The sequence below is a fragment of the Diplodia seriata genome, assembly GCF_021436955.1.
Source record: "Diplodia seriata strain FDS-637 chromosome Unknown scaffold_5, whole genome shotgun sequence".
Taxonomy (NCBI): Eukaryota; Fungi; Ascomycota; class Dothideomycetes; order Botryosphaeriales; family Botryosphaeriaceae; genus Diplodia; species Diplodia seriata.
The window spans coordinates 2582221-2609679 of NW_027117312.1; the positions used below are offsets into that span (position 1 = coordinate 2582221).

The following is a 27459-nucleotide window of genomic DNA, read 5'->3' on the forward strand; positions in this document are numbered from 1 at the left end:
GCTGAGATGCACTCCAGATGCAAGAGGGCGGCCAGTATGGTTTCTTTTGCCGGCGCATGGGAGCTGTCTGACAGGGTCTACGCTATTTCTTAATATTAAGCTTAAGAGGTGGTTAGCTGAGGGTTGGGTGTCGAGCGAATGGGAAGTGCATGATGGTATGCGGGCTGTTTCAGCGCGGGTGGATGACAGCGCGGGCCGTCCGCTGAATTCGCCCGACGGCCCGCCAGCCGGAGGGAAAGCGGAGAGAAGGGTCCAGACGTCCAGACCGAGATGCCGGCTAGCGAAGACAAGGTATAAAGAATCGACAGGTCCCCCCTGCGGCGTCCAGCACGGTGCAGCAGGCGTTTTCCACGAAGTTGCTGCCCTCGCCGCCCGATTGCGGGATCGTCGACTACCGCGTCGCTGTCGTCATCGTGTTGCCCCAGAGCCTGGCAAGCAAGCTTCGGGGACTGCGCCAGGGCGTCACTCAAAGGTTGCACGGCGATAGCGCAGCCGGTTTGGGCACAGCCGGGCGGTAGGGAGGCGTGGTGGTGGTACTAAAGACGGCGTTCAGGCGTCGCACGCGGAGATGAGCAGCCGAACAGCCAATGCGCTTGCGGGCTGGCGCAATTTGGAGGCGCCTTGGGCCTTTGCGCGCATCGCAGCTCGGGGTCAGATGGAGGTCTGTCGCTGGGCGACGAGCAGCCCGGGCTGGGAGCTTGGGATCGTGCAGCGCGGTCGACGATCAGCCGCCGCATTGGGCGACCCAAAGAGCGCGGGCGGCTGTGGAGAGAGGCGCCACGGCGCCAATGGTACGTCATTGCGTCGGGCGCTCGAGCGCGCGTCGTGAGCGCCGCGACTGGGGCCGCGGTAGCGCAGCAGATCGCCATATCAAATTACTGTCATGCCTCCTCCCTGCTGCGCCTCGTCACCTCTCCTGTCGCCGCGGCAAGAGCTCTCTTAAACCGCGACGCTGCCTGCCGAGCCTGCCGCCGCTGTCGCGTGTATCTTGCCCCCGCCCAGCATCGGACGCTGTCAGCTGAACGAACGCACCACGACAAGCTTAAGACTCCGGCCCCGTCCGCCCGCAAGACGTCATCGCCGCGTCCTAGCCTGTCCCTGCGCCCGCAGCTATAACCCGCGCCCAGAGCCGCGTTTTCAGCTTCGTCGCAGTTCACCGCCTGCATCCGCGCCGCGCCCGCCTCAATGGCCTTCAACGCGGTGCCTGCGCCTCAGGCCGGCCATGTGGCCCGCGGCTACGGCCCCTCGGCAGCATCCGACTTCGCGAACCCGTCAGCGCACCCCGCAGACCTGTCCCCACCGGGCCAGCAGCATGTGGGTCGCTTCAACGAGGATTTCGATGCCAGCGTCCGCGGCTCGTCCATCCTTGACGGCGACACCATCCATCGCTCGTCCTCGCGCGCCTCGCAGCGCTCCCTCGGCGGCGCCGGTGCCGGTGCCGTTTCCCGCAGCGGCACGCTCAAGAAGAAGAGCTCCGTAAGCCGGAAGGGCAGCCTCAAGCGCAGCGGTAGCCGTCGCAGCATACGCGCCGGCAGCATCAAGGGCGTGCCCATGGGCGATGACACCACCGACCCGGAAAGCTTCAACAATATTTTCAACACGCCTGTGCCGACCTCGGGCACCCCGACCGACATCCTGGTCAACCGCTTCCAAGGTGCGTCCCGACCGCGTGACATTGTGCGATTGAACTGACCCCCGAGAAGCATGGCGCAAGCTACTGAAAGATCTCATCACCTACTTCCGCGAAGTCCAGGCGTCGTACGAGACCCGCTCCAAGGCTTTGATGAAGGTCTCCAACGTCATCAACAACACCAACGCTCCCTCGCTTTTCCTAGCCGACGGCGGAGTCAACGATGCGAACAGAATCCTCCGCGACTACCACAAGCAGTCGGTCGTCGAGTCGAACAAGGCACGGGACATTGAGAGCGACGTTATCACGCAGCTGAGTGGACTGAGGGCCGATCTGGGAAGCAAAATCAAAGAGATCAAGTCACTGTCGGGCGATTTCAAGAATTCAGTCGAGAAAGAGAAGGAGGTTACCCGCAAGGCCGTGGCGCATCTCGAGGACGCCCTTGCGGCCGTTGACGTTGATCCCTCCGCCGTCGTTGGCAAGGGCGATCCGTTTGTGGTAAGATTGGCGGTGGATCGCCAAATTGAAAGGCAGATCGACGAAGAAAATTACCTCCATAGGGTGAGTACCGCGCCAGGGATGCCACGAACCTGTTTACTGACGTTTTCTCCCAAGGCTTACCTCAACCTCGAGGGGTCCGGCCGGGAACTCGAGTCTATCGTGGTTGGCGAGATCCAAAAGGCTTACAATGCGCTGGCTGGTATTCTGAAGCGTGATGCGGACGAGGCCTACGACACGGTCGAAAGGCTTCGTGCTGGGCCGATTTCAATGCCCAAAGACCGAGAATGGACTCAGTTCGTTGAGCATGACCCGCACTTTGTCAATCCGCGGACACCCCTGCGGCGCATCGAGGATATTGAGTATCCCGGTAAACATCACCCGGCGGCTGCCGAGATTAGAGCTGGCATGCTGGAGCGCAAGAGCAAGTATCTGAAGAGCTATACCCCTGGATGGTACGTGCTTCCTACCCTGCCCCTGCTACGTCCCCACTCACTCTTCCTAGGTATGTTTTGTCGCCGACCCACTTGCACGAATTCAAGTCGGCGGACCGTATCTACACCCAGCCGCCAGTCATGTCTTTGTACCTCCCCGACCAGAAGCTTGGCACCCACTCTGAATCTCGCTCCTCCTCGCACAAGTTCATTCTCAAAGGCCGTCAAGCTGGTTCTATGCACCGCGGTCATACTTGGGTCTTCCGCGCCGAATCCTACGACACAATGATGGCATGGTACGAGGATATCAAGAGTCTGACAGAGAAGAGTGGGGAAGAACGCAACGCATTTGTTAGGAACCATTCCCGGAGCATCAGCGCGGGGAGTGCGCGGTCGGTTAGCAGCGATGGCCTGGACGACAACGAAGCGGACGAGATTCCATACTCGGCGCAGAATTCGGACGTGGCCATCAAACAGCATCCGGCGGCTCCGCGACCGCAACCAGGTGGGCGCTTTCCTTCGGACCTTACGGTCAACCGTGACTTACAAGCTCCACTTTCGCCTTCTAGTGGAAGCTCTGAAGCCGATCATCATGACCTGACGACCGCCGCCGGAGGCCTGCAACACGAGCAGCCTGAAACTTCCGCGTATTACGGTTCGCACCAAGCGTATCAACCTCAGGAGCAGTACTTTGCCCCTGCTGCGGGCCAGGGACAAGCGAGCTACCAACCCCAATACCCGCCGGCGCAGACTCAGGCCCCGTACGAGGCGCAACACATCCATCAGCCTCAGCCCCAGCAGGTATACCCCGCCCAAGCATCCCTCAACCCAGCGAACGAGCCTGACCTGAGAAGGCACAACAGTACAACTACATATAGTGCCTGGCTCACGCCCGCCGCGGGCGGTGCTGCAGCTGGCGCGCTGGGAGCGGAGGCATACATGAAGCATAAGGAGAGCCCAGGTCTAGACGAAGCGTCCAAGGATACCGTGGAAGAACCCTCGAGTCCCTTGGAACCTTCGCCTGGAATGACTGCTGCAGCTGCAGTGTCGTTTCCGAGCAGCACGAGAACCTCCTCCTTCGCCGATACCCTTGATTCTGAAGCACCGGCAATGGCGACGACCACAGCAGGCGACAATGGTCACGCCGCCCAGATTTTCGCGAATGCTGCCGCAGCCAACGGAGCCGCAAACGGCAGCACTAAACGGCCCGCGGGCGCCGCGCGCAACCACACCGATATCAGTGTGAGTCAGTTGCACGTGCCTGGCGAATACCCGAGGACCCCGATGTCGCAGTAGCGAATATACGTACAGAGTCCAGCACGTGCTTTTCCTTGACACTGTCTCCCAAGGGCTAAGTCGCGGTGGACGTGATTTGGGGAATGGGAGATTTCCTTTGTCTTTTTTCCTTTTTTTCCTACTGCTTACGATCTGCTATGAATTCCCCCGAGAACCGCTGCTTTATTGATTCGAGTTTTCTTTCCTGCTTTTGGATTCCCTTTGCGCTTTGATTCTTCAGAAGATAAGGGCTTCGTGGAAAGTTGGCAGGATATAGGGATGACGGTATGGAGACGGGGAGGGGTGGTCGGTCGGTTGGAAAGGAAAATAACTGGGGGGGGGGGGCGAGCGGTGGTCAAAAATCACAAAACAAGTTTACGAATGCGGAACGGGACGGGAGGTCGGATGTGGTGTGTATACGGGGCGAGTGTAGGATGTTGTGCTTGTTGTTTTGCGTAGCGTAGATTCAGCACTTTATGTACCCCATTCAAAAATCGTAAAAAACTATCTGATTCTCATTAAGCGTACCTGCCCCTTCTCGTCGCTAGTACATCTCAGTGAGCACATTCGACTATTTGACCAATTTGAGGTCAATTTCCACAACATTGCCTTCCCATCACCTCACTGCAACTTGTGCAACTCACCATCACCATCATCCACACGCACCCCAAGCCAACCAACCAACCAATCAACCGACCAACGCCTCAAACCCGCCATCTCTCCTCTCCCTCATCTCCGCCAATACATCCTCTCTTTCCCGCACCAACCGCCTCGCCTCATCCCTGTCAGCAGGCAGGTCCTTGTACGCGCGCACCTGCGCCTCCAGCCGCGCCACCGCCGCCCGCACGCCAGCGACCTCGCGCTCGGCGGCCGCCAGCTCGCCCAGCGCCTCGGACGACAACGGCCCGCCCCCGGCGCTGGTTGCCAGGTAGCGGGCCGCGGCGCCGGGGGCGTCGAATGGATTGGCGGGGCGCTGGGGAATGGAACGGGTGCGCGTGTGCGTGAGTTTCTTGGGCGAGTGCGGGGAGGGTGGAGGGGCGAAGTCGTCGGTGGCGGGGAGCGGCAGTGCGGCGAGGCGATCGGCGTATTCCTGGAGCTTGGGGAGGAGAGCCTTGGTTTGGCGGGTGTAGTCGGCGGTTTGGCGGGAGAGGGATGGTGGGGGCGGAGCGAAGGCCGGCTGGGTGGTTATGGTGCGGAGGGTCTCTTGGAGGTTGTGGAGGTCGGTGGTGAGGAGGTTGCGGAGATGGGACAGGGCGATTATGTGCGTGCTTAGGGTATGAGTGTGGGTGGTGGTATTTAAGAGTGCGTGGGCGAGCCTGCATGATGGTCAGCGGGATGCATATATGTACGGCGGGGAACTTGGTGGGGCTCGCATTTCGGGGTCTGTCGATGGCGCATTGAGGATTGTGGAGAGCTGTGCCAGGGCGTCGAGGCTCTGCTTGCCGTCGCTTGTGAGGGAACTTTCGATGGTATGCAGTAATTGTCTGTCCGCTTCTTCGGCGGCTGTCCCTACACCTGCCTTGTCCCGAGAGAGCCGTCAGCCTTCCGACCTGGTATGCGACGCTGTCCGTTGCCGTTGCCCTCACCTCACTCATCTCGTGGCGGGCCTCTTCTTCCAATGCCATGACCGCTGCGGCCTCTTCGTCGGCACGTTCGTTTGCGGCGGCTAGTTCCAGTAGCGCCTTCAACGTCTCCTCGTTGCGCTCGAATGTCGGTAAGGCGCGGCCCGGATACAGGGATGACAGCCAGGCTTCGACATGCTGCCAGTCCTGGGCTTGAGCGCGCTGCTGGGCGGCTTTGGAGGGCGAGAAAAGGGCGTCGCCGAGAGCGCTGTCGTCCATGATCGCGTGAAGTCGTGTTTTGTTTTCGCGCTTGAGCTTGGGCAGCTGCGGATCGGCGCAAGGGTCCGCTGGCGGCGCATCCATGTGGGGAGCTGCCCCTCCCCCGTTCCGCGACAGCGCGGGACAGCTTCCGCTAGCTATGACGTCGCCTTGGCGTCGATTGTCTCGTGCTGCGTGTGAGCTGTTTGGTGGGGGCGCCCGTGGCGCGGGGAGCTCTGCCTCGCCCGCATTCGTTATCATTACTTCACGGCCCTGCAATATGGCCTGGCCACCCTGCTCTTCCACAACCCCGCGGACCGGCTTCTCATATCCACCACGGCTGCCGACCGAACGCTTCTCATCTGCGCGCTTGCCCCCACAGCCACAATTCTTTGCCGCAACGCCCTCTTCCGCGGCTTCTCCCGAAGCTCGACTCCCCGCAGAGGCATTACGATGGCGTGGGCTTGCTCGGGAACGTCCAACTCGGAGTTGATCAACAACATGGCCGCCAACGGCCTGATCAACTCCGACCGCGTCAAAACCGCAATGTTAGGCGTAAGTCGTGCTGTTGAAGTCCCACTGCCCCCAACTTGGAGCATCAATTCCAACCTGCAGTTCCTTCTCAGGTAAATCGCGCGCATTATGCACCCTCGCGCGCCTACGAGGACTCGCCTCAGCCAATTGGCCATAGCGCCACCATCTCCGCTCCACACATGCACGCGTCTGCCTGCGAGTCGCTGCTCGAGTACCTGAACCCTGGTGCAAAGGTCCTCGACATTGGCAGCGGATCTGGGTACCTCTCACATGTGTTGGCCGAGCTGGTGAAGCCCAACGGGACCGTTATCGGCGTCGACCATATCCAGGAGCTGGTGGACTTGGCCAAGGCAAATACGGCCAAGAGCCCAGAAGGCAAGAACCTTATGGAGAGCGGCGCGATAAAATACGTTACTGCAGATGGCCGGAAGGGATGGCCGGAAGGTGCACCTTACGACGCTATCCATGTCGGAGCTGCGGCTGCAGAACATCACCAAACCCTTGTGGACCAATTGAAGGCGCCTGGAAGGTAAGCGCTAGTATAAGGCAATCCGAGAGCCCGTTGCTGACTCCAAGATTTTAGGCTGTTCGTCCCAGTGGAAGAGGGATACATGCAGCACATCTACGTTGTCGACAAGAAGGAAGACGGCAGCGTGGAGAGGAAGAAGCTTTACGGCGTGCAGTACGTGCCTTTGACAGACGCCCCAAAGCGGTCGTAGCCCGGGTTTCTGTTCGTCCACAGCTTCACTCCAACATGAAGGAGCAAAGGTAAATGCCTAAACTGCCATGGATGCGTGCGGAAAGTAGATAGTAATGGTGCTTATCTTCCAGCCCAAAGCTGTAGGCAAGAGTTGCGGAGTCTGTACTCTTGCTCTGGTTGCGTGTGCAGTTGTCAGCTGAGTGTGCAAGCAGCTTGGGTTGAAACTCCGCGTGCATTTATCCTCTACTTGGTACTGCAGGGAGCAGGTAAGGATACTTCAAATGAAACTTGGTTCAGAAGCCGAAGCTCCTTGCAGCCAACGGCCATGAGAAAGAACCCAGGACGTGTGCCGTTTCAGGATGATCCTCTGCGCGCAGTTTCAGAGCCAACGGTAGATGCTGTGGGGCGAGCAGCGCTGGCCAGTCAAAGGCCGTCTTGCCCCGCCTCCAACGGCGCCCTTGCCGACGTCAACTCTGTTACGTTTCCATCGTGACCGTTCCTCGAATGTGACCAGTGCGCCTGGCAACCGAGTACCTAAGCCCTCCGCAACAGTAGCCTCAAGCTGGCCACAAGGTCTTTGGAATGAGCAATGGACCCCTCGCCGTATAACGAAAAAGGTTGCACGGGGCGGAGCGGGCAGAGCGCACCGACACAAGCACATATGCATGGAGATTGCGCGCCGTTGCAGACCGTGATTTGCATCCCTCTGCGCGCATCCATGGGAGCAGAATGCGGCTCTCCAACGGTGCGCTGGGCCACGGGCGGGAAATCGATAGTGTCAAGTTCTTTCCTTCCTGAGGCAGGCGCGCCATCCGTCACCTCCTCGCTCTTTCCCCGTTGCTCTCGCTTAGTGTCGCGTGCCAAGAAATTGTCGAGCTCAAGTATCTACTCATGCGCCTCCACCCTCTTCCCTCCACCACCTTCGTTTCGACTCTTGACAGTCTTCCCTATTGTCACTCCTTCTGTTCGCCGGCCTTTCCGAACACCTTTCCTTACATCTTCACACACGCGCCTTGCCGAACCCCAGGCTTTGCGCTCCGTGTGACCTCACCTTGCACTCGCGTCACAGCCACGCATCCCTTCCTTTCCAAGCCCAAGGGCTGCGGCTGTGCGAGTGTCATTCTCTTCTTCGTGCTGGGCACTGTTTGTCGCACAGCATTCCACATTCCGACTTCCCCAGAGTCACCTTGGAAACGGCTAGGTACGTCTTTATTTGTCTGATGTACTCATTTGCATCAAATACCCTCGGCCACGGCGGTCGAGGACGAGTCGCTGCATCCCCTACCTCTATTTCCTCGTCTTCTTGGCACTCGTCGCGCACTCATCGCTCGCTGTTTTCAGTTCTTTCACTAACGCCGCTGGCCGGCGCCCAAGTCCTTTCACGAACTGCATTGCCACCACACTCACTTGCTCGTCAGCCAAGATGAAGACCAGTTTCTTCGTCCAGCTCGCTTTGGCGATCATGTTCGGCCTGGTTGCCGGACTCCCCCAGCGTAAGCTCGACTCCCTGTTCTATCCTGTAAGACAGTCATATTCTGATGTAAACATAAGATGCCCGCAACGCCCTCGAGCCGCGTGCCTATGTCACGACTACTCAGGTCATTGTCATTACCCGTCCGGCCGTTATCGTCCATGTCCACGGTACCAGGACTACTTGGGCCGAGACTTTTGCTACTGTCATCCCGGCTTCGGCCATCGATCCCGAGCCGGAGTTCACTTCTACTATGTCCCCCGTTCCGACCAGCGAGACTTTAGAAGCTCCCTCTACTAGCGAGAGTAGCGTCGTTTCTCCCTCAAGCGATACGTCGCCTAGTGAGTTCGGCACTGAGAGCTCAACGCCAACTTCGGCTCTCCCTACTACTCTGAATTCGTTGTCTTCGCCCGCACAAAGTGAGCCGGTTTCTTCTCAGACACCAAGCACTTCTCCAGGCTCCTCCGCCAGCGATGGAGATGGCTTCGGCATTGGCTACAATCCCTACAATGCGGATAACAGCTGCAAAGACAGTGACTCCATTGCCAACGATATCAATTCTCTCAACGGATATGGTATGATCCGCCTCTACGGAACCGATTGCAATCAGCTCGACACTGTCATGCCGGTCGTCAAGAAGTATCCTGGGATGAAGCTATTTCTTGGTATCTGGCATTGCGAATCAACCGATGCCGCCCTGGGTGAGGCCCAGTCCATTATCGACGCGGTCAACGACAACCTTGACGGCGACTGGAGCTCGATTGACACTGTCAGCGTGGGCAACGAGGTCATCAGTCGCGGAGAGACCAGCGTCGAGTACCTCCTTGCCACTCTCAAAGCAGTCCAGGACAAGCTTCGTCCGTTCGGTGTGCCGGTCGTCACAGTCGAGACTCCCAAAGTTTTTCAAAGTAAGGAGGGCAAAGTGCTTTGTCAGGTATCTGATTACACCGCCGTCAATGCCCATCCTTTCTTCGACCCATCCAAAACCTGGACGGACCCCAGCCGTGCTGGCGAGTTCGCCCAGACTATCGAGGACTCTCTCAATGACTGTAATCATGAGCGCACTGTCATCGCTGAAACTGGATGGCCTCATGGCTCCGACCTGGGCTCGGCCTATTTCATCAAAAAGGATCTGGCCGTTCCCAGTCCTGAGAACCACGCCGCCGCCATCGAGTCCCTCAAGAAGGCGTACGCCGATCATAAGCAGGACCTCATCGTCTTCTCTGCGTACGACGATCTCTGGAAGGTGGACACATCGGAGACGATGGGTGTTGAGCACTACTGGGGAATTCTCAATTAAGGGTGTTCGGAACGTCGGCACATTCCTACATCTCGTTGCGTAGACGCGCCTTTTCTTTATCTTCTGTTTTTCCTTCTTGATACCTGCTGGTCTCCCACTGACCACAAACGCTGGGCGCTGTTTTCTCTACCTCACGCAGCCCAGCAGCTGCTCACGGCCTTCACGACGGATCATGGCCGATGAACGGGGTTCTCTTGCGTACATGGCTTCATTTCACACGAATGATTGGTCAACCACAGTCTTGATTATGGACGACGGACTTTTGGCCACGTTTTCCCTTCTCCCTGTCGATGTAGATAGCATCAGTCTATGAGCATCGAGGCACGACCGAGGTACATAAGGCACCTCATTCATCATGTCCTTTCCGTGACCCACGTTGCTGCCTTCCTGATGCTGATGACCCATCCTGCGCCGGCGATTGGCCGAGGGCGGTAAAGTCTATTCGCTCGCTCGCGCGCGTAATAAGCTTTCGAAAGCCCGCGAAGATCCACCCGTGTCTCACACATGACGTCCGTCCGTGTGTGCGTGGCGCAGCGATCGCGGTTCATGCGGTCTCCTGACTCTTTGCACGATAGAGTTGTCGCGTAACTCGGCGCGCGAGTAAGAGCAACGGGCGGGGGATCTGTCATATGCTTCGACATCATCAAGTGGGTGCGAACGAAAGCGAACAACTTGTTGGCTAGGTGCTATTGCGAACGATCAGCACATGCCGGCGTTTGATGGCGGATTGTAGCTGTGCCCATGCGGACCTGGGGTCCAATGGTACCAGAGACCCACGCGGACGAGGGCTTTAGGCTTCGGGACTCGGATGGTGGTTGGGCGACCGAGCGGACAGACTTTGATACTGCCCGGAACTGTCACCCGGTGGCGCCCTGAGCGGCTGCGATTGGCAAGTACACACACGTGCAAGACACGAAGGATCAGGACCATGACGGTGACGATGACGGGTGGCATCTTCACAAGCTTCCATTGTGCAATTCTCTGTTTTTGTCCAGCTTCGCTCCGTTGGGTCCGTCTTCCCATCCTCGATGCCGTCTTGAGCTCACGGCGGCAGCGGTGCTCTTTCTCCCCATGCACGCATCCACCCCACTGATTCTCTAGGAAACAGTAGATGGAGGATGATTGCAAGATTATACCTCCCCGGTCCCTTGTGCATCCGCTGCCGCTAGCTTGTGTTGCTCATGGGCCATCCTTTCGTTCATCCCCCATCGAATACAGTTTCGGAAATGGACCCGCTCTCCAGTTCCGCATGCATATCAGGCTTTTGCCATGCCGTCCATCCTTACACCTTAGCAAATATTACGCCAGCTCCATGCTTTCGAGCAACTGAGAAATGAAGGAGAAGATGACAGATGTGCGGTAGGGCAAAGAAACAGGCTCCGGTATCCACATCATCTATACGCTTGTACAGGGGAGAGGGGGAAAAAGGCGCATACCGAAAACACCCGCAAATGACGGCAAAAAGAAATGCAGGTTGATGTGGATACAATAATGGACTGCAGGGCAGTAAAGCACACATACGCAGTAAAAGAGCCCAGCCCCGCCAGCAAGTATTCATGGCAGCTCTCAGTGGATATCATGGTAATACAGAGAGAATAGAGCACGAAAGAAAAAAGGAAAGAAAGTGTGTATGGAAATGGGAAGTCCCCGTGCGTGTGATTAGTCCGGCGAGGGAAAGACGCAGGCGGAGGGACGCCGGAGGTTGGGAGAAACCGTGATGATCGGTATGATAATGTCCGGGTATCTTCTTTCTGTACTGGACGCGTATGTCGACCGTCTTCGACCGTAAAAAGCATATAGGCATTCCGTATTCCTGGCTGTTCCATTTGGATCCGTTCCTTCAGAGGTGGCTGTTCACCAGCACTTGAGTTTCGACCAGAAGCGCTTCTTGCCACGCACGCTTGTCTCGTCATCGTCGTGATCAGGTATACGCTTCTCCTTGGGGGGGAGCGGGGCGGTTTGCGCGGCGGCGGAGCCGGTGCCCATGGCGTGAATGCGGCGAGCTTCGATGACGCGGCGGACCAGTACTGCAAAACTGGGGTTAGAGTCTGACGGTTGTTCTTTCTCCATGCGTGGAGGGAGGCTTACGAGCAAAGGTCTCCTCGATGTTGACCATCTCCCGTGCACTTGTCTCCATGAAGCCGCACTTGTGGTTTCGCGCCCATTCCAGGCCCTGCTGGCTCGTGACCTGGCGCATACTCTGCAGATCGCACTTGTTGCCGGCGGCAATCTTGACGGGCGGCACGGCGCCGTTGTCCAGGCGCTGGTCAGTCTCCATGTCGATCATCTCCATGAAGTAATCGAGGGCCTCGAGGCTCTGGGAGCTGGTGATGTCATAGACCAGCAGGAAGGCATCGCTGCGCAGGTTGCTGGCCGCCCACAGGCCGCGGTACTCCTCTTGGCCGGCCGTGTCCGTCAGCGCCAGGTAGTACGTCTGGCCGTCGATGGTGCGCGTCACGCTGTACGAGTCCTCGATGGTCGGGTCGTAGTCGTTCGTCCATGCGCTGCGGACCAGGCGCAGGGTTATCGAGGATTTGCCTGTACCACGCACCACGTATTAGCTGCCATTGGACGTGTGTTTGGGCGGGCTGCGCCAGCTCATGCGGCGGCACAGCTGCAATTGGAGCGAGAGAGGCCGTACCGCAGCCGCCGTCACCGCAGACGGTGATTGATATCCTGTTGTCGTCCTCCATTGTGAGGGTGGTTGTGGGTGCAGAGAGCGCCGATCAGTTCCGGCGCAGGAACAGCGTAGCCGCAGGCAGTGTCGGCGCAGGCGCAGCCAATGGGCGGGAGGGATTGGTAGGGCAGCGAGTGAGCGGCGCGGGTGGCTTTCGAGGACCGGGGTGAGCCTGCGGGCGGGTGTGGAGATGGTCGGCGGCGATGGTCGGTGACGGTCACGGTCGGGGACGGAGGTCGTGGTGGTGCCGGGGCGGAAGGAGGGGAAGCGAGAGGGCGCGGGGTCTTTGGACAGGACCAGCTGGTGATGTGGGATTTTGACGGTCTTTCAGTCGCGAGCAGCGCGGACCCTGGCCAGTACAGGCTGAGCCAGAACGAGCGCGGTGAAATGAAGCGATCGGCCTCCAATATCGGCGGGCCGCCAGGGGCTCTGTGCTGGGCCTTGCGTGCAGCGCCCACCTCTCGTCAGGGATCACGCCCGCTCCCCCCGGCTGCCGGCGCCACGCGCTAGCCCGCCATGCTCGATTGCTACCTGAACGCCCACCACAACGGCCGCACCGTTGCAATCTACTCGTCTCGTCCCAGCAATTGCAGCTGCACCGCCGCCGCCGCCCCGCCACCTGCGCAGCCCGACATGCCGCCTCGGCGCCGCGAGCCCTGTGAGCGCTGCGAGCCCGCCCGCCGCCGCGCCGGGTCGAGGTGCGGAGCGAGAACGAGCGCATTCGTGCCTCTCTCAATTTCAATATTCGATCTCACTAGGAGCCGCCCGACCATCGCAGCCGCCGCCACCCAGAGACGACCCGGGCGATCTCGTCGGGCGTGCGCGGCAGATACGAGCCAGAGCTGAGCCAAAGGGCTACGCACGATAACACGCCCGGCCAATTTGCGCGGCCAACCTTATTGCGCTGCTGCTCGCGCTATCACCTGATTGCCGCAGCCGCGCTGTCGCCCGCAGAGGAATGCAATCGGCATAAGACCGGACATAGTGTTTCATGCTGAGCAGCGTTGGAGTCAACACCACAAGCACAGCTGGATTGACACGCGAATGTGCCAGCGTGCGCTTGACGCCATGTGAAACCGGCTATCTCCAACGCACGGAGGAAAATTTGCGGCGGCTGAAGCGTCACCGGGCGCGCCCTGCGTGGGCGGGGCGCTGGCGTCGTGGGTGGCAGCTCATCTGGTGTAGTAACGGCCATACGGTGATCAAGCTGAAGCAACACCTTGTTGATCCTACGCAACCCCTCCACGTTGTTTCAATCGCCGGGCTCGCTAGGCACGCGACCGCCAGCAGGCATTGCCGGCGCCGCTCAAAGAGGCTGTCGTCATTTCGTTGTGGCAGAGGAGCAGTCGTCGACATGACTGGTGCCGCCACAAATAGACAAACGGTCGTGCGCCTCGCCTTCCACAAAGAGCAACCGTCGTCTCTTTAGCCGAGGGCGCTGGCCAGAGCTTCTGCGCGTGCGGCAGTGCGGCTCTCTCACCGCTCGGCTATACTCTATGCCGCCGCTCGCCCTCCATCTCAACTCCCGTCGACCCATCACCAGATTGCGATGCTCGCCACCTGCGCCAAATGCCGTATCAGCTGGGCGTATGGGCGTATGGGGCTTGCGGTGCTGTCGCGCTCGCGTGCCACGCTGCTTCTCAGCACTGTTTGCCGAAAGCCCCTCTGCCTCAGACTTGTCGTGTTGTCCGTCGGCCGCCGCACTGATGTCAAGAGGGACTGCGCTCTGCCACCGCCATCATGCAGCCAGCCAGAAATCCTGTATACGTTGGCCGGCTGCCGCTGGCGTCCAACTCCCTAATCTTCGCCCTCACACCGCCAGATCGAATCCGGAAGCCGCATGCTGACGTGTCTGTTCGCTGTTCGTAGCTGTCCTCCCTCTCCTTTTAACAGCATGTTGTTCCCTGCCTTACAGTGCCCTCTATGATCGGCCAACCTCGCCTCTCCAGACACTCCCGTTGTACCGGAGTTACAAGCATTACAAGGCCGCCCTCTCTACTCCTTTAAGGCCACGACCCAATGCTTTGTTTTGGCTATGTCTCCCCATGGCAATAATGCAAGGGCTGCGCCATTTTACCTTCCCACCGGGCTTTCCAAGAGCGGATACGCTGGTAAATCCCCGGACGATACTTGCGCGGTGGAACCTCGATCGCTGCTTTTTTGTGTAGATCATCATCTCGATTTCGACTCTCTTTTAAGCTTCTGTCTGAAGCTACCGCTTCGGCAGCGGAACCGCGAGGCTGGGTAACGGGATGTGTCGCAAAATCCGCTCAGGCGGGTCGAGGGATCGTTGGTTTCAGGCACCGTTGAGACGTCAGTTTGTGACGTGCGCCCCCAGGCGTTGGAACGTGGTGACGTTTGACCGCCAATCGTCATGTCCCAGTCCGAGCCTCACCGGCCGCCGACTTTGCATTGGCCCAGGCGTTTAGGTGGCTAGTGGTTGCGCTGAATCGCATCACCGGACATGGTGCATAGGAATTCCATCTGGCAGCTTCTATCCAAGCATTGATGATGCGTACCAGCTCTAGCATTCGGCTAGACCTGTGCACATCGTCTTTTGCAGCGTCGTGCGAGAGCAGCAAGCAAGTGGAGGTTTTGTAGAGGTCCGCTCGCAGTCCCAATTCGAGTAACATTCAGAGATATAGAAAGAGCAACGCGGACGTGTCGGTCATCTCCTCACCTTCGGTTGATAGTGAGGCGCAACAGTGGGGAATGTTGGTGGCTACGAGCAGAGGTGGCCGTTGACGTGCAGCAGTGGCTGATGGCGGGTAACGGAGCGAGCCGCGTCGTCGTCTTCCCGGCAACGGCATGTCTTTGGCGCACCTCTGCGACCTCGAAACCGCGATGCCGGCAGTGACACGAAGGCGTATGGCGTGTGGCATGCAGAGACGAAGGAAAGCGCTGCAAGTGAGACGCCAGCGTGGCGAAGGCAGCAGAGCGGGGAAGTCACGGAAGCGGGCAGGTTAAATCCAAGAGAGGTCACGGAAGGGGACAGGTTAAATCAAGAGAGAGAATGAGACAAGAGACTGAAATTGGCTAAAACTAGAGACTACAATGGAAGAGACCGCGGGCGGTCCTTCCCCTACCCAGTGCGAACACCGGGCTCCCCAAGAGCAACGCCAGCTTGCGCTAGCGGCATGGGCGACCACTGACCACGCGTTGTTTAGAGATGCCGCGTCTTGACATCTTTTTTTTTTTTTTTGTTTGAAGCTCTTTCAGTTGTGAGAAAACTCTTGAAGGAAGAAAGCTTGAAGGAAAAAAAGAGGTTCAGGTTGAGGGGGGCGGAGGGTTTATATATCTGGCAGGGGTGGTACGTGCGCAGAAGTGTCCTCGTGCGCTAGACCTGGGTTGCCAGGGCGATCGTTTGGGGTGAGTGGGTGAGAGGGTGGGTGGGTTCCTCATTCGGCGTGCGCGTGTGGGGGGTGGACAGAAAGGGAAGGACCAGAAAGGCAGGGCAGCGGCTCACCGTGGAAACACCGGGACCTGAGGGTGACACTTGACACTCACACCTGAAGCAATAAACTCGAGGTTAAACTTTCAAGGCTCCCTTCTCACCCTCACCTTCCCTCCCTACGTCATCTCTCACAAAGAGCTCAGCCCCCACCATCGCGCCGCCACCACTCCGTCGCCCAGCATCCCCAGCCAAAACCTCCTCCACCACCCCCCTCGGCGCCCGAACCAAGTCCACCGCACTAAACCCCGTCACCTCCGCCGCCGCCGCCGCAACCGCAAAGACCGCCCTCAACTGATCCAACCCTCCGTCCATGACCTCCCCGGCACCCCACCTCGAGTCCCACCAAACCACAAACAAACTGATACACCAAAGCGCATGCACAATCAGCACGATGGAGCTCAGCATAGACGAGAAGCCCCAGCGATAACTCGACGAGTTGCCGGCGGCGCCGACCTCCGGCAAGCACTCCGTGTTGGCATTGATGGTCGTGTCGTCGTAGGCGCGACCGCCATAGCAGTAGGTGCCGGACCTGAACTTGTTGAAGGTCTCCCGGGTGAGGTTGGTGAGCGCGGCAAGGAAGGCGTCGCTCATGCTGGCGTAGTCTACGGTGAAGGTGTCGTTGCCTGTGAGGGTGTCAGTCGACAGTCTCGCTCTCTCTGTATTACCTTTCTCCCAGACGGGAGAGAGGAAGGTCAATTGCTTACAATTATAGGTTGCTGTTCCTGTCGGCTCGCCCCAAGAGGCGCCGAATTCATCGTACGCCAGCTCGGCTACCTCATACGTTTCGTTGCGGGAAAAGGTGCCTGGAGGGAACAGCGTTAGGCAATGCGAGCAAATACGAGTGGCAATTCGTGTGCTTACAGCCTTCGACCGTGTGATGCTCGCGGAGATAATCCCAATAGCCATATTTACCATCCTTGGTATTCGGGTCGGTTGTCCAGCAAGTCGAGTTGCCTTGAACCGCGTTAGCACAGAGATCGGGGAAGGTTCGAACAAAAGTATTACATGTGTTCAGCTGTGTTGAAGCGCGATTGTTGGTGGTGGCGGCGTCTTTGTATGAAATACAAGTCCCGTTTTCCACACCAGGAAGGCCGTCGTAGTAGAAGCCGGGCACGAAGGCGCTGTTGGGAACATATTGGTTGGTGTCAGGGACCTGCACGTACGCCGAGGCGGTGCTGATGTAGCCGGCCAGGGTGGAGAGGAGAGTCGGCATGGCCAGGACGTAGACAATGGCAAGAGCGCTGTAGGCGGAGAGAAACACGGCTCGGCGGCGCGAATGGCGGCCCAGGTCGCGGAGCAAGGCGACGACAGTGGCGACCGAGGGGCCGTTGATGGAGATGGCGGAGAAGGTGCGGTAGGGCACGGGCGACAATCGGATGGTGCCGAGGAGGGCGTTGGAGAGGACGACGTAGCTGAGGGCGCTTGCGACGACCTGCACGCCGCGGGCGACCAACAGGTCCCAGATGGTGTCGATGAGCTTGGCTAGCCAGAAGGGGAAGGCTTGCGAAGACACGCGGTCGATGGTGAAAAGGCTTTGGGCTCCGCTGGCCTTCGAGCCGAAGTCCTGATACTCCAACATTGAGACCTTGCGAGATCCATAGACCACCTGCTTCGGCGTGAACGGATGGCGCACGACGCCAAAGTACACGGCAGAGGCAGGATTCCAACAACGAAGAGGAGAGAAACAGCGCCAGCTGCTTCCCGACGTCTGCCGCCACCAACGGCGGGACTGCCAGCAGTCGTGTCTGTCGCCGCCGTTTGCTCCACCCTGTCGTAACTAACTCCAGCCATGGTGAGGACGGATAGTGCGAGATGGAGGCTACAATCAGGGTGCGGCGCAGCGGTGTATTTAAGTATCGTTGAGGATCAGCGCCAAGCGATCCCGCGGCGCAGCGAGGATCTGCATCAAATTCGGCCCCCACATGCTCAGCAATGGAGTGTTGTAGTGGGAAAATTAGTCACGCATTGCACGAGGAAATACTCGAAACTTCTTCAATTGGCTTTAGACGGTACGCATGTTTATTTGGGGATCTTGAACGGATGGGCCTCAGTGTTGAAGACGTAATCGTCCAAGCTGATGACATCTGGTTCAGAGAAGACGAGGTAGAAATACTTGAGCGTTTCGGCCGTCCAGAAGCTCTGCGGCGAGTGCAATAGGGAGCACAATCAGCACAGCCATTCTCGCTTTGGCGGTTCCTACTGGGCGTGGGAGCGAAGGGGACAACACTTACCTCCATGCTATCCAACTTGGGCGGTCTTCCATCCGTCACTGTGCAATCCGCCAACGCCGCGTTTGCCAGATCCGTCTGGGTCGACTGCTGAATCGCCGTAAACATATCCCACGCAGCCGCCTGCAGTGACTGGGCGCCCGTAATGCGGTACAGCACGAACACACTTTCGATTGCTTCAGGGCGCAAGATGTAGCGCCGGTCGGGGATGGCGGTAATGCCCGGCTGCAAGCGGTCCAGCGCGATCGATTGGTCGACATTGGCTGTGCGCGCTATTCGCTCTTTGACCTTCTTTTTCCAAAGAGCCTCGTCCCAGGGACAAGACTGGGAGAGGAGATCAGCTGTGGACGTTATCGAGGACGTGTCCGGGCAGGGAACGAGATGGGAAATTTCGGGCATGATGCCTAGAGGGAACGCCTTGTATGTCCAGACGCAGGCATCCGTCAGCCTCTGGCCGATGGTAACATGGTCTGGTATCTCGAAAAGCCTGCCACCCAGCGCGAACATGCCGCCCGCGAAGCAGACCAGATGCTGCCATTCTGCATGCAACATGGCGAAGCCTTTGCCGTCAGTGCGAACGGAGCCGGCAGCAAGAATGTCGGCGCCGTCAGGGACCATTGGCTTGAACAGGAGATGCTGGATGGCCGTGTTCATTGAACCCTCGTAGAGGGTACGGTAGAGAGGGGCAAGGCCACCAAGCAGCGCGTAAGTCTTGGGAAAGTACTCGTATAGCGAGTCGGCCATGCCACCGAGGGTAAAGGAGCGATCGGTAGTGAAGTCGGCGTCTCTGGCATTGACCATGACAGGCCACATGCCAGGCAGGTCGGTACGGGACTGTTGGTCCTTGAAGATGTCCATGATGCGGGCAACGGCATCGTACCACTTGGGGTCGTCGGTGATCTGAGACAGACGCGTGAACTCCATGGTAAGCGAGCCGATCTCTGCGACCAGCACGGTTTGGTCGGCTTCCTGAGGAAGGCCGTCGAGGGCCTTGATGGGGTTCCAGCGGGTGATGGGCATGCGGTTCGGGGTGTCGAAGGCAACGTAGAGCATGTCGGCCACCTCGACGGCCTTCTTCAGCAGCCGCTTGTCGCCGCTCAGGTCGTAGGCGCTGAGAAAGCCGCCCAGGTATCTGATGGTGGTTTCAAACACGTTGACCTCGTCGACGCTGGTCGAGGAGAAATCGATGAGAGCGACGGCAGCAACGGCCTCGTCAAATTCCTTTTTCAAACCCATGATCCAGAGGGTGTCGAGCGTGTCGACGAGCGTGGCGGCCCAGCCGCCAAAGGTCGACTTGGAGGTCCCCGAGATGGGGGCAAGTTCATCTTGCAGCCAGGCATTGTCGCGATACGATTTCCACGACCTCTCGAAGGCCTTCTTGACCTCGCCACGGCGCTTCTCACGCAGCGTGGCAGCAGTGGCGTCTTCTTTGCCAAAAGCGAACTGGACGGGCGGCAGCTTCTTCGGCTTGCCCTCAGGGAGGCCCCGGAACTCCTTGACGGGGTAATGCTGCTTGCGCTTGGCCCAGTTGAATTTCTGGAGCGGCTGGCGCTGGCCTTCGCCGGCGGAGAATACGGGAAGGTCGGGCTGGGTGGGGGCGCGGAGGAAATAGAAGAGGAAGAGAACGGAGGCGGTGATGAGGATGTAGGGCAGTAGCCGCCTCTGCTGGAAGCGGGCGGGCGGCATGATTGGGGCTCAGGCGTGCTGACGGCGCCACCAACAGGGCTGCATGGGTGACGCAATGTTCCACTCTAAGAGAGACGAGACAAGGCGAGAGGGCAGGTTTGGTGACAACAATTGGGCGCTCGTGGCCAGAAGAGCGCGGGCACAGGACGGGAGCGAGGGCAGAGCAGGGACAGGGCCAGGAGGGACGCGCGAGAATGCGCAGCCACTTGGCAGTTTCGTGGCTCCTTCCTCCGAACATCAACAACAACACCGGCAACAACTATTCACTTAATTCGGCAACAACGATTCATTTATTCTGATTCTAACCTAGCGACACCACCAGTCACTCCACCTGAACCTCGACGATGCTGCGCCGACGGGGGGGTATTTCTCCCGCAGGAGTTGACTTACCACCTCCTCTGGCAGCCCGTAGTCGCCCGACAGCAGACGCAGGATGATGGCCTGCGTGACGCGGACGGGCCGCTTCTGCTGCTGGCGACGGAGCGCGAGATCATGTGTCAGCGCAGTCAGCCGCGACCCGCGCAGCTCACCGCTCTGCTCGCGAACGTTGCAGTCCAACCCGGCCTCCAACGACTTGGCGTAGTAGTCGACCGTCTTGTCGGCCACGCCAACCATGCGCAGGAACGGGTCGAAGCCCATCTGCGGGTCATACGCATGCCCCTTGACCACCGACAGCATGTTGCCCGTCAAGGCCGTCTTGTGTGCGAAGCGGACCATGCTCGTCGCCACCTCGACCCACGCCATGACCTCGGCGGCTTCCAGCGTGCCGCGATGCTGTCTGAACTCGATGGTCCCTAGGCACCCTGCGGAGAACTCGCCATCCTCGTCGGTCTGCAGGTTCTGGAGATTGTATGCCGACTGACGGTTGTGGAAGCCTGGCATGTCGTCGACACGCCCCACCTGCTCGATCTCCTGGCACCGACGAAGCATATTATTGAGCTTCCCGGCACCTTCGACCACTTCCACGTCCACCCCGCTTTCTATCCCAACGTAGTTCTGAGATGGCGGCATGCAATACGCCCCGCGCGAGTCGAAGCGCGTAACCGCATGCAGCTCGTCGGTGATGCGCTCAAACCCCGTCGCCAGCTGCATAAAGCTCTTGACCGACTCCAGCGGCAGCCTGTACCTGTCCGCCTGCGTGCCCACCCCCACGTGGACGTGGACGCCCGTCGTGTCGTGCGAGTAGAGACGGTAGCTGTCGCCAAACGCGCGGTCGTCGAATAGCTCATGCAACGCGTTCAACATGCGCCGCACGTCATCCTGCCATGCATCTCCCACGCATACGTACTTCGGGCTCCGCAGCTCCAGCCCGAAGAAGCCGTACTCTCCCTTGCCCCGGTGATGCCTCATGAACTCCGTGCTCCCCCATTCTTGCGTTCCATCCCTCCTGCACCGGCAGTATTCGCTATGCGGTCCGCCCGTCGCGCCAAATATGGCTTCCCAAGAAGCATGCATGTCACCTGCAGACATGTCACACCCGATCTCCCAGCTCGTGTATTGCGCCTCGGGGTCGCGGAAGTTCGCGTGCTGCGCCTCGGGGCCGTCGTCGAACTCTTTCATCTCAGGCTCCCTCTCCGGCTCCGCGCTCACGTCGACGCCGGCGTCCCGGAGCGCTTGGGTGACCATCAATACGACCCGCTGATCCTTCTGGTCGGGCTCCGCTGCCGGACCCGTGAGGCCGTAGTCGGCCTTCGCCGCCTCTACCTCGTAGACGAGAAGCATCTCAATCTCTATGCCTATGGTTAGGGGAAGCGGGACTGAGGGGTCGGTGAGGGAGGGGTGGGTGGGCGGATGGTGTGGAAGGGGACTTACATTTGTAAGGGCGGCCCGGCGCTTGGGGCGCTGGGGAACATCCCAACTGGTGGCCATGGGAGGGGTCCCGCAGGAGGAGTCGCTGTCGGGGATGAAGGAGGCATCGCTGAAGTTGCTGGAGCTGCTGGAAGCGGAAGGGGAGTCGTCGCTCATCGAGATGTCGCAGTCACCGTCCGTGTCGAGGTCGATTGGGAAGTCGGACCCGTTCCCCATCAGGATATCGGATCCATTCTCCCTTAGGATATCGGATTCATTCTCCCTTGGAATGTCGGCAACGCCCATCGTCGTGGTAGTCTCTTGGGTAAAGAAGGGGATAACCTATTGACTAGTAAGTATACGATTGCCAAATAATGCACTCGTGTAAGCACTTGCTAGGACCAATTCCCGTCTTGAAGCCTGCTTCAAATTGGCGGTGGTTTGAATCGATGGCCTTCTCCAAGCTCCCGCGTCACGCTTTTGATATACAACCCCTGTCCGCTCATTGTCCAGAGTAACAGAGTCATTGTTCAGTACTCTTGGGGGAAGGGGCCATACACAAGAATATTGTTCAGCGCGCAGACAAAGGAGTCTCAAAATAGCCCACTCATGAGCACAAAGCCCACTCTGCTCCGTTATCTACATAAGAGATCGATGTCTCTCCACTATGCAAGTCTGCACTCAACACCACGGCTCCGGTAGCCAGCTCTGAGCCTCAGAAAGAAAGGTAAGTCCCCCACACCCCATTCCACTTCCTAACCACTGTGCCGGCCACCACCCAAGCCATCTTGGACGAAAGATCAAAAGAACAACAAGAACAACTGTACACACGTCAACCCGGAGAATAAGAAAAACAATCAACACAGCAAACAAATCATCAGTGACCATGCCGATCCTCTTCTCCGTCGTCCGCTTCTTCCGGATCGTCTTCCGCCGCCGCAGCGCCTACACCTGCACAGCCCTGGTACTCGATAGTGACTCGCCCGCCGGCAAAGACATAGAGGCAGGCGCCGAGCCTCCGTTCCAGTGGCGGTGCTGCCGCTGCGGCACGCGGAACGGCGTCGAGAACGGGTGGGGCTTGCTGTGCCTTCGGTGCGGGCACAGCTATAACGCTTGCTTCGCCAAGGAGAGGTTGAGGCGGTTGAGGCAGCGGTAGAGGGGACGTGAACGGTAAGGTATGGCCGCGTGAGGGATGATGGGGTGGTCAAACAAACTTCTGTTATAGCATTGACATAGCGGCCTGTAAATTTATGTTGATAATATTGTTATTGCCTCGCGTATATACTGGCAAGCCTAAGTGCCATTGGTCGGACGACATACAGTTGGATCCACGAGCAAGTGCTCCTGTCGTTGTCAATACAAATGGCATGCAGGTAGGTTTAAACATCTATCTTGATTGAATGCCTGTGCTATGCCCTCTGAACACACGAAACACGTGCGCCTCGAGCGTTTCTTCCTCCCTTCGTTGTTTTGCTAATGCCTTTTAGGAAATCCAAGAGTTCCCCGTTCCGTTGTCCACACGTGCTCCTTCCTCAACCCCGACTCCGTCGCCATACCACGCACGCCGCAGCCAATTGTATATTTATCAACAGGGTAAAAAAAGGAAAAAACACCCACGCTCCTCTCTTTCTATGAGAACTGCCCAACCGCCCGAAAACGACACGTAGAAAAAGCTCTAAACGAAGCCTTTTTCGTCTTTTACTGCGCAGCCGGTGCGGCCTCCTTGGCCGCGTCCGCAGCAGGGGCGTCAGCACCGGCAGCGGGAGCGGCGCCACCCTCAGGGACGCCAGCGCTGCCCGAGAGCGACTCGGGGTTCTGGATGGCAGCGTCGTCCTTCTTGTTCAGCCACTTGGGGGGCTTGGTGAAGGCAGGGTCCTGCCACGGGCCCATGTCGCTGAGCTCGCAGCCGCCCTGGCACTCGCAGGTGCCACCGAACTGCTTGGGCAGGTTCTCCTTGGGCACCTGGGCAGTCAGCTCCTTCTCGTAGCCGCTGCCGAGGACGTGGATCTTGTTGACGGTGACGGGGTCGAGGAAGCGCTTGATGACGCTGAAGATGCCGGAGAAGCCCCAGGGCGCGTTGATGATGTACAGCTTGCCGAGACGCTCGGGGTAGTAGTTCTGCGAGACGTTTGAGGCGGCCTGGACGTAGCCGTAGACGGAGCTGGCCTTGGAGATGCCAACGCCCTTCAGGTCCATGATGGTGCAGCACGTCTCGAGCAGGTGGCCCGACTTGCGCGAGCAGGCGGGCAGACGGGGGTCGGCGACCTTCTCGTACTCGACGACGAGGTTCTGAAGCATGCGCTCCTGGCTGGTGATCTTGTACAGGGCGTTGAGGTCGACCTTTCCAAGCTGCTCAATGTACAGAGGGCGGCCATCCTGAAGGCGGGGTCAGCGCATTGTTCGCAGAGCCGGGCAGCCGCACGGCTGACGTACCTTGTCGGTCTTGTGGTAGTATTGCGGGTAGTACTCGAACACCTTGGCGCGCTCGGTGTACTCGAAGGTGTTGACGAGGTTGTCAACGCCACCGCCGAACTCTTTCCTCCACTTCTCGCAGTCAAGGAACCTGGGGAGCTGTCAGGGCGCAGTTCGTGGGCGGGCGGGTCAGACGGGGCTTACATCTGCTTGGAGAGGTCGACGTTGAACTTGCGGGCGCGCAGGAAGCGGAGCTGGGACGGAGTCAGCGTCTGAGGAGTATGCAAAGGAGCGGGGCGGAGCAACCATGGTCAGCGTGTCCAGACGCTCGGTGACGCCCTCCTTCTCCAGCGCGGCACGCAGGTCGTCGACGGCCTTCTCCTGGTCGGCAGTGAGGTTGCCGGGGTGGCCGGACAGCGGGTCCGGGGGGATGGTGGGAAAGTCATAGTCGTCGTACTTGGGGTTGAGCTTGAGCGTCTTCTCGGCCATGGTGACTTTGGGTGCGGGCGGGGAGGGTGGACGGAGGAAACGAAGCGGGCGGCGGGAGGGTTAAATAGAGGCGGTCGGGGAGCGGGCTGTCGGGCGCGGGTGGCAGAGTGGAGGGGAAGAAAGAATGGTGTTGCAAAATAGGGAGGAGAGGAGCTACCATGGCGGGGACTCGTCGGCGGCAGACCAAGGGGCCCCTGCACGTGCGCCCGCCGTCCGAATCACACGCCTCTCTCCGCCAAACCAGCCGTCACCGCCAGACATCGCCTCTGCCCTCAAGCGCCGCCTTTGTCGTCCGCCCACCGCCCTCCCCTATCTTCACTCTGCTCCTGCCGCCCCCCAGCCCAGCCCCGCCACCGCCCGCCGTGCGCTCTCCTGTCCGCCGCTGTCTCTCACTTCCCCATGCATCGCACGTCATGGCCTCCACAGTCGATCGCCTGCTGATGGAAATTTATTAACCCTAGCCAGGGTCTGTGCTTACAGGCCACCGTGTCCCGAGATGAGGCTCCCCAAGATTGAGTGCTGGACGCGTGGCGTAGCAGGTCCGCGTGGCTCGACGACGCCACAGGAGCTGATCTGTATCGCTGATCTGTTTGTGGAGATGTGTTTGCGCCCTATCTGAGCCTGTGCTGCGGCTCCGATTTGCATCCATTCACATGTCTTGTGTAGCTCGTTCGTTTCTCTCATATCGACGACTGGCCTGAAACACCACTTTCTGCAAACGAGATTTGTCTCCCACCGGCCGAAGCTGCATCTCGCAGCGGGCTCAGGAGAACCCTGTCGAGAGCGGCATGGGAAAGACATGACGTCCGGATTTGGTCGGCGAAGCCATCGTTCTTTGACTACAAGTTCCAAGGGAGATTCTAGACCTTGTAGGAACGAGATGATATCAGTGCTGTTCTTCCGACAATGCCTAGTAGCGTGCGGAAAAAGTGTTTTCTGTCGATGCTTTCTGGTCTGGCTCTTTCTGTTCGTGCCATCGCTCTTACCCGCTTCTCAGCATGTGGCAGGCACTTGCTCACGAGGCCGTCAGTAGCGTGCGGCAAAAGTGCTTTCTGTCGATGCTTCCTGAATTGGCTCTTTCTGTTCGTGCCGTCGCTCTTTCCCGCTTCTCAATATGTGGCAGGCATGCGCGCTCTTGCAGTCGCCATATGACGGCCTCGTGAGCAAGTGCCCCGTCTTACTAGGTACTTCAACCACGATCCTGACCGCTGACCCAGCCCTCGTAAGCCTTCATCACACTTATACCGAACCATGACAAGCCCACCGGAGCTGAAGAGGCCGTCGGAGGCACATGAGAGCAGCGAGAGGCAGCCGAAGAGACCGACCTTCGAGTGCGTATATCCGGTTTTGCTCACTTCCACTTGCTCCCACACCTCATAACTTCTTCTTCAGTGACGATCGCAAGCACCCCGTCGACGTCCGGGTGGGCTCCGGCCCGGACACCGAACGATTTCACTGCTTCGCACCACTCCTAAGACGCTACTCTCGCTACTTCAAGAAGGAGCTGGGTGATCGGAAAGACGACGTCGGCCCTGATGATCTCCCAGGCTATCCCATCCCGGTCCTATCCCTCACCACCGAAAAGCCTGCCGACTTTTCGCTTTTTAGGGCATACATGGAAAACCCACGCTTCTTCTGTTCCGCCGCCGAAGTGAGAAAGAAAAAGACAACTGAGCTGGCTCGACTCTTCTGCTTCGCCCATCGCATGGGCGCCTTGAAGCTTCAAAACGACTGCATTGACTGCCTTCATTTGAAGGCCCGACAATCGGCATTGCGGCTCAGTAGCCCAGGCAAGAACAACCACGAAGAGCCGGTAGTCGATACGGTCTTCACGTGGAAGCGGACTGCTCGCTGGGTTTTGAACCACCCGGACATCAATCCAAAGAGATGCGGGCTTTACGTTTTCTTGCAGGATTTCTTCGCCTTCTTCGTCCTGCAGGTAATGCCCTCACTCAACGAGGGCGTCATTTCCGACCTACCCAACTCCTTCCTCTGGGACATCCTTTGCGCCCTTGAAAGCGCGCTGGCTCGACATGTGCCCGGCTTACCTGCTTTGACAACAGACCGTTCTACAGCCAAGAGTGCCACCGGCCTAACCACCTTCACGATGGTGAACGGAAAAGAAGTCCCAGTTGTTCACATCGAGGACATCGATGAAGAGAAAGACACGCTGTCCGTCCCCATCAATAGCGAAGTCGATACGAAGCCTACGGCTGTCCCAGAAGAAGAAGCGGCACTCAAAGTCCTTCCAAAGAGCAGCCTCATTAGTAAAGTCATTCTTTTAGCTGGCATCCTGCGTGCCATCACAGACGGAACGCTAGCACAGCCGCAGCCTTCCAAGAAGCGGGAAACCCCGGCGAAGAAGAAATCGACGAAGAAAAATGAGGACTGCGATGATGACGGCAGCGACGACGATTCAGAGACGGTCACCTTTTTCGGCGTTTCGAACCTTTGCAAGTATCACGTGCATACCACCGCTGAGATGAGGGACCGCTGCGAACAGAAGTTTGAAGCGGCGCACGCGGAAGAGGTATGGCCCGTCGTGCCGCTCCGCGGAAAGTGATGGACGAAGGATGGATGAGATGGTCAGAGAACTGAAAGCTGTTCTCACGTGGGTCTTTCGATGGTGTGGCCACTCTCGCATACCCCCCAGATACCTACTTTTGCGCATCTTACAGCCGAGGATGGGGCTGCGTTGGACAAATCTACGGCGTCGATGACCGGGCAGACGACTTCCTTCATACACTTGGAGAGTGAGAGATACTACATCTTGCTTTTCTTGTTCTTGGACGTTGGGACAGCGGGACAGTGGCTAAGACATTTCGGTGGGCGTTCGGTTCATAGGAGTTGGAAAGCATACTTGTAGGAGCCTCAACAATGAGGATGGGAAATTTCACTTACCAAGTTTGGGAGTTCAGTCAGGTAAAGGGATAACATGGCAGGAGTTCGGTCATCTAAACAAATAACTTACATCAAGATAACAGTAAACATCAAGAGTGGCTGGTCATTGCGTTCAGCCGCATCAGGTGCAAGTCCTGGCAGCTGCCGGCGCGGCGCGTGGCG

At 58.6% G+C, this 27459-nt stretch overlaps 9 protein-coding genes across 9 annotated transcripts; 4 read left to right on the forward strand and 5 right to left on the reverse strand.

Moving 5' to 3' along the window:
* Positions 1-1185: 1185 nt before the first annotated feature.
* SLM2 (phosphatidylinositol 4,5-bisphosphate-binding protein) lies at positions 1186-3858 on the forward strand (the record flags this gene model as incomplete). The annotated part of the gene is made up of 4 exons (XM_066777215.1): positions 1186-1654; positions 1725-2191; positions 2246-2583; positions 2634-3858. 4 exons carry the CDS (start codon positions 1186-1188, stop codon positions 3856-3858), a joined length of 2499 nt encoding a protein of 832 aa, XP_066633057.1.
* A 667-nt stretch (positions 3859-4525) lies between these two features.
* On the reverse strand, positions 4526-5432 carry SLS55_005774 (uncharacterized protein; the record flags this gene model as incomplete). The annotated part of the gene is made up of 2 exons (XM_066777216.1): positions 4526-5014; positions 5424-5432. 2 exons carry the CDS (start codon positions 5430-5432, stop codon positions 4526-4528), a joined length of 498 nt encoding a protein of 165 aa, XP_066633058.1.
* A 771-nt stretch (positions 5433-6203) lies between these two features.
* SLS55_005775 (uncharacterized protein) lies at positions 6204-6910 on the forward strand (the record flags this gene model as incomplete). Its single annotated transcript, XM_066777217.1, has 4 exons — positions 6204-6212; positions 6273-6283; positions 6349-6720; positions 6775-6910. The coding sequence occupies 4 exons, from the start codon at positions 6204-6206 to the stop codon at positions 6908-6910; spliced, it is 528 nt and encodes a 175-aa protein (XP_066633059.1).
* Positions 6911-8314: 1404 nt separating this feature from the next.
* On the forward strand, positions 8315-9662 carry MP65 (Cell surface mannoprotein mp65; the record flags this gene model as incomplete). The annotated part of the gene is made up of 2 exons (XM_066777218.1): positions 8315-8410; positions 8490-9662. The coding sequence occupies 2 exons, from the start codon at positions 8315-8317 to the stop codon at positions 9660-9662; spliced, it is 1269 nt and encodes a 422-aa protein (XP_066633060.1).
* A 1854-nt stretch (positions 9663-11516) lies between these two features.
* Positions 11517-12355, reverse strand: SLS55_005777 (uncharacterized protein; the record flags this gene model as incomplete). The annotated part of the gene is made up of 3 exons (XM_066777219.1): positions 11517-11689; positions 11751-12200; positions 12304-12355. 3 exons carry the CDS (start codon positions 12353-12355, stop codon positions 11517-11519), a joined length of 675 nt encoding a protein of 224 aa, XP_066633061.1.
* A 3487-nt stretch (positions 12356-15842) lies between these two features.
* Positions 15843-17372, reverse strand: SLS55_005778 (uncharacterized protein; the record flags this gene model as incomplete). The annotated part of the gene is made up of 5 exons (XM_066777220.1): positions 15843-15848; positions 16175-16416; positions 16498-16596; positions 16655-16747; positions 16859-17372. 5 exons carry the CDS (start codon positions 17370-17372, stop codon positions 15843-15845), a joined length of 954 nt encoding a protein of 317 aa, XP_066633062.1.
* A 440-nt stretch (positions 17373-17812) lies between these two features.
* SLS55_005779 (uncharacterized protein) lies at positions 17813-21801 on the reverse strand (the record flags this gene model as incomplete). Its single annotated transcript, XM_066777221.1, has 4 exons — positions 17813-17932; positions 18025-19686; positions 20098-21435; positions 21520-21801. 4 exons carry the CDS (start codon positions 21799-21801, stop codon positions 17813-17815), a joined length of 3402 nt encoding a protein of 1133 aa, XP_066633063.1.
* Positions 21802-23193: 1392 nt separating this feature from the next.
* SEC14 (cytosolic factor, phosphatidylinositol/phosphatidylcholine transfer protein) lies at positions 23194-24396 on the reverse strand (the record flags this gene model as incomplete). The annotated part of the gene is made up of 4 exons (XM_066777222.1): positions 23194-23871; positions 23929-24058; positions 24112-24161; positions 24214-24396. 4 exons carry the CDS (start codon positions 24394-24396, stop codon positions 23194-23196), a joined length of 1041 nt encoding a protein of 346 aa, XP_066633064.1.
* Positions 24397-25647: 1251 nt separating this feature from the next.
* Positions 25648-26959, forward strand: SLS55_005781 (uncharacterized protein; the record flags this gene model as incomplete). Its single annotated transcript, XM_066777223.1, has 2 exons — positions 25648-25727; positions 25789-26959. The coding sequence occupies 2 exons, from the start codon at positions 25648-25650 to the stop codon at positions 26957-26959; spliced, it is 1251 nt and encodes a 416-aa protein (XP_066633065.1).
* Between the last annotated feature and the right edge of the window lie 500 nt (positions 26960-27459).